Here is a 4,845-nt window from a genome sequence, read left to right on the forward strand (position 1 = left end):
AGGGAGAAATGAAGGATTCTTACACACATGACGTGTGTGGAAAAACAAATACTGTTCATTTAAAACAGTCTTCTCCCATCACTCACCCAGACAGTGTTGAATAGATGTTTCCATGCAGTTTATATATGCAGATTAGAATAAATCTAAATACCTAAAGCCTTGAAAACCTGATTAAACTTACAGTTCAAAAGACATTCTCAACTGCTACAGGAAATGTGAGAAGAGTGCTCTGGCAAATATGAAAATGAATCCTTTGAGTTATATGGCCTAGTGTTATTTAGACATCCACCTACTTGAAAGGGTTTAAATTTCTTTTTCAAGAATTCAAAAAAAGAAAAACTGATAAAACTCTATAAAGCTGCTTTCCCACTAGCTATTTTTTAAGAGATTTGTTTCTTTAGCAACTCTTGTTCAAACAAGTTAGCCCAAAACGCTCATAAAATATTTGTTTGCTTTTATTAACCAGATATCAGCTAACAAGTAACTCTAAGATGCGCTAAGCAAGATGTTTGGTATTAAAACCCATCAATATAAAAGGAAGATGGGTGTCTACAACCAACTGATAAGTTAACAGCAAAAAACACTTGATCATTAATTTCCTTAGAATTACTGTTCACTAAAAAAAACAAAAACAAAATACTGATATTTCCAAACTAAATAACAGAAGTCAGCTTTGCTGATATGCAGCTCTTGGCCCACCACACGCTGGCCCCAGTAACACACAAATCACAGCAGTTCTTATGCCTGAAAAAACCATGGCGCTGCCGTTAGTCCACAGGCTACACATCAACTATGCACATGAGAGAGGATTTTAAGTCCTTCCATCATTTTAATACCAAGAAGGACTCGGGCTGTATGGCTTCCTAACCTGAAATGGAAGAAAATAATTAAGTTCAGCTCTCAAATCCTACTGAAAATCAGTATGGATCTGAAAAACCTTTCATCTTCCATTTCACATACCAGGTGCAGTTGTGTTGTTAAAAAAACTGTAAGAACCTCATTTCTGATAGTGTTTTACAAAAATTAGCAACTTCAAATGTTGTGTGCATATGTTCAAGTTCATTCAGTTTTCAATTGTTATGAAATATATGGACATACTTTCATAATCATTTCTATGAGTCAATTAAAACAGTGTTAGATTAAATTCATCACTCAATCTTTTTATTTATGTAAGAATAGAAATGGGTAGGAAAAATATATGAAATATCCTACAGCTACAAGATTTAAGAGAAATAGTGCTCCATATTATCAAAACCTAAAACTGACATCTGTAAGAAAATAGATGAGTATACTTCTACGTGGCAGTGTGTTTAGATCTTTGTCTCAAGACAAGGCAAATCTACAACAGCGACTAGCATGAAGTGCTATACTGATACAACTTTTAGTTTAGCACATACCATTTTATTGCTCAGGGATAAAGTAATAAACGGTGAAGTCAGAGTATTTAAATCCAAGTGTACTAGTAGCAGCAAAATAACAGAAAGGGGTTAGTCACATACAAAACCCAGAAGCACTCTCAGTAAGGGTGATTTAGAAGAAAGGTTCCTCACTGCCATGCTCCTTCCACTCTCACCCAGTCCTTGTCGAGGTCTTCAAGCTGAGAATCTTCCCTGGAGGGCAATAGCAGGCTCTACCCCGTGGTACCAATTAGGAGTACACAAAGTTCCTGCCCCAAAGCTGCCAACAGTTCAAGCCTAACACTCATCATCAGGTTTACAAGTGTCCTCCTTCACTAATTCAGACTTTTACATCCCAGAGAAATACCCTAGTCAAGGGGGTTACAAGTACCTGTTAGCCTGTCCTACAAATGTCCTATAGTTTCATCCTAGCAAGAGAAAGCCGAGAGGGAGGGGAAGGACAAGTCACACACATTTTAACACTTGGCACACTTACTGGATCAACCTGCCATATAATAACAGTTGTGTCCTTAGATCCTGTTGCTAATTTAGTGCCATCGTTGGAGAATTTACAGAACCACACTTCATTACAGTGCTCCGTTAGTATCTGCTGTGTATAGCATGGGAACTGTTTCCTGCAAAAAGAAAGGCATGAATTGGCAGATTAGTAAGAAAGCAGCAAGACATTTTTTTGAAAGTCAAGCTAGTAAAAAAAAAAAGAACCAACCAACCAACAAAAACCTTACATAAATGTAAGGCCACACAACTCAGAAAATTCCTCTATTAACAGCTGCTTCAAATAAGTATAGAATGAAGTGTCTTATCTGGTAGCCATCAAGTGATTGTAATCAAGTCTAAGAACGCAGAACTATTCTTATCTCACTCACATAAACTGTTATGCTTTCATATAGCTTGGAATAAAACTGACCTCATTAGGAGGGTACCAGTATAGAAAATACTGGAGTCCAAGTCTCTTTAAACCCTAGGTGCAGTGTTTTATTTACACATGAGGTCTTTGTAGGTATCTAACTCACTTAGCTATCGTGCCCACTCTTTAGAAGTGATTCTTCCGTAAGAGTTTTCTTCTTCTTGAATGTGACCTCACAATAAGTTAGATGATTCTTTGCCTTCACTTTGTGCCATTTTTCATTTTCTTTGCAGAGTACCACATACAGTATCTAAGCATAACTAACAAGATACCATAGAGCTTGAAAAGTTTAACTCACAAAAATCTACATTATTTCGTAAAATGTTGTGTTTATCAAACAAAATATTACATGATAAACTACTGAAGGAGTCAGAACATTCCTCTAGAGCTAATATTCAATATTCTAGTTACACACTGAGAAAAAGCTAACACAGTCAAAATATTAAGTTAGGCAAAAACTGGAGACGTATTTCATTTACATCTTGCCTATAAGCTCCCTATTAAGAATTTCAGAGCTAAGATGAAATAAATACAGGCTTTTACAGCAGATATAAGTAATACTGCAACAACTGCAAGTTCATTGTTCAGATGCACTAAATAATAGTCTCACAAACATTTTTTCTTGAACTCCAGGAATCCTGAAGTGATTTAATCTTAGGCTGAGTTTTTACAGCACCCAGTAGAACAGGGCAACACAACTCTAATGGGACAGGATGCTACTAATGTAATGTCAGCCTCCTTGAATGTACAGTTGTAATTATAACTGGAGATAAACTGGCTTAAAACCCCCCCAACAAAAACACAACATGTCCCCCCACACCAAAGGAAACGAAACAAACATCCCCCCCCAATCATTTGAACAGAAAACTTCCTTCCTTCACATTTGTGTTTAAAAATACAGTTTGGTGGTAGCCAGGCTGACAGACACCTGAAAAATTACTTCTTACCTGAAGCTAGAAAAAGTTCTGCTTAATAAGGTCTACACCTCCTTGGTAATTTTCTTTTACTAGAAGAGGCTTCCTAGTCCATGATTAAAGACTATCGAGCAGCACTGAACAACCACACAGTCTCATTTCCTGTCTTATGGTAGAGGGGGATAAACAAAATGTACATATATATATATATATCTGCAGTTTGCTCCTTGGGTATGTCTACTTACTTGTTTATAGAGAAACACAAGTGTGTTCTGCTCCTGCTTTAAGCTGACCAGGAACTGTCTAGTTGCCACTGGAAGAACACTGAACCCAAGGTAAAAAGCCCCACCCATGAAAGAAGACTTTGTTTTCCTTGAAGTCTATATGGAAGTAGGCAAGCCCTTACACAGACATGTGCACCTACAGGAAGAGTGTTTCATTATTATTTAGCCATATTATAATAAGTTAATGTTTTTACTCAGAGCAACAACTCGCTCTAGAAGCCAAGTCTTTAACTGTAACTCATACAAAGTACAAGGGCCACACTGTGTCCCAGGAAAGCCTTTTCAGCATATTTCATTTAAAAAAAATACTCTATGGAACAACAGTTCTTGCATTTTAAAGCTTAAGAAAAGCAGCCAAGGTTTTGCAGACACGAAAAGCAAGCAGTTATAATACTGGAGTACACAGTTTTTATCGTAAGACAGCTTTTAGGTTCCTAAAAAGGGCAACAGTTGGTATAGCTGCTGGAGACACATTGCAATACTGCATTATGCTGCTCACAACCCAGTCGGATCAGAGCACCCTCACAAAAAGTTCTCGTAACTAGTAGAACATACAACTCAGCAAGCCTGACTTCAAAGACAGCACAGCTACATTAAATAATCCTTCTGCAGAAGGAAATAGCAGCAGTCTTGAAATAAGAAACCAGAACCAGTTGTCTAACAGTTTGTGGGTTTGGTAATTAGATATTACTGTAGCTCAAAGGTTTTTCTTTATCTTTTTTGAAGTGTTTCATTACAAAATGTTCTGTTCAGCACAAAACACCTGAATCATGTTGTTCACATACTGAAATAAAGCATCTAATAAAGTTATCTGTTGTATTACACAAGTTCAAAATTACAAGTAAAGCACCAAACAGCTACCTTTTTATTCCCTGTACATACAATGAAAGATTTATTCATCAACAAAAAAACAAACAAACAAGAAAAGCCCAGAATAACCAACAAGGCTGAAGGCTCTCAAAACCAAAAATTACCATCCCCAAGAACATCAGTTTTCTATTACCAAAATCTCAGGCACAATAAGATGAAGTCCTTCACCTTCACTCCCAGCAGTTTCTCACACTCATCTCCCACTCTTACAAAGTAAGTTTTAGTTAAACATTTTACCTATTAGTGCAATTCAAGCATGCTTAATCAAAATACTGCATATGTCCAAACCAGATTAGTTCCAACTAAAAAAGGGAAAGTTGTCAATGTTCTATCATTTAAGTAGTACAGGACTTAAATTGTCTAAGCTATTAGACTACTGTTACTTCTGTCAGCTTCACCAAAATTTGGCTTCCACTGTCTAACTCACCTCAATATGCCCAAGCATGGCAGCA

The 4,845-nt window shown here is 36.8% G+C and overlaps 1 protein-coding gene across 2 annotated transcripts in view; it reads right to left on the bottom strand.

Moving 5' to 3' along the window:
- WDR26 (WD repeat domain 26) overlaps nt 1-4,845 on the bottom strand; it is a 43,600-nt gene that overhangs the window by 26,254 nt on the left and 12,501 nt on the right. For both annotated transcript variants that reach the window (XM_027681777.1, XM_027681778.1), the window contains exon 7: nt 1,894-2,032. In XM_027681777.1, coding sequence (XP_027537578.1) covers nt 1,894-2,032 — 139 coding nt within the window. The remainder of the gene's footprint in view (nt 1-1,893; nt 2,033-4,845) is intronic.

This window comes from Neopelma chrysocephalum, unplaced genomic scaffold (assembly GCF_003984885.1).
Source record: "Neopelma chrysocephalum unplaced genomic scaffold, ASM398488v2 Primary Assembly neopelma1_61b, whole genome shotgun sequence".
Taxonomy (NCBI): domain Eukaryota; kingdom Metazoa; phylum Chordata; class Aves; order Passeriformes; family Pipridae; genus Neopelma; species Neopelma chrysocephalum.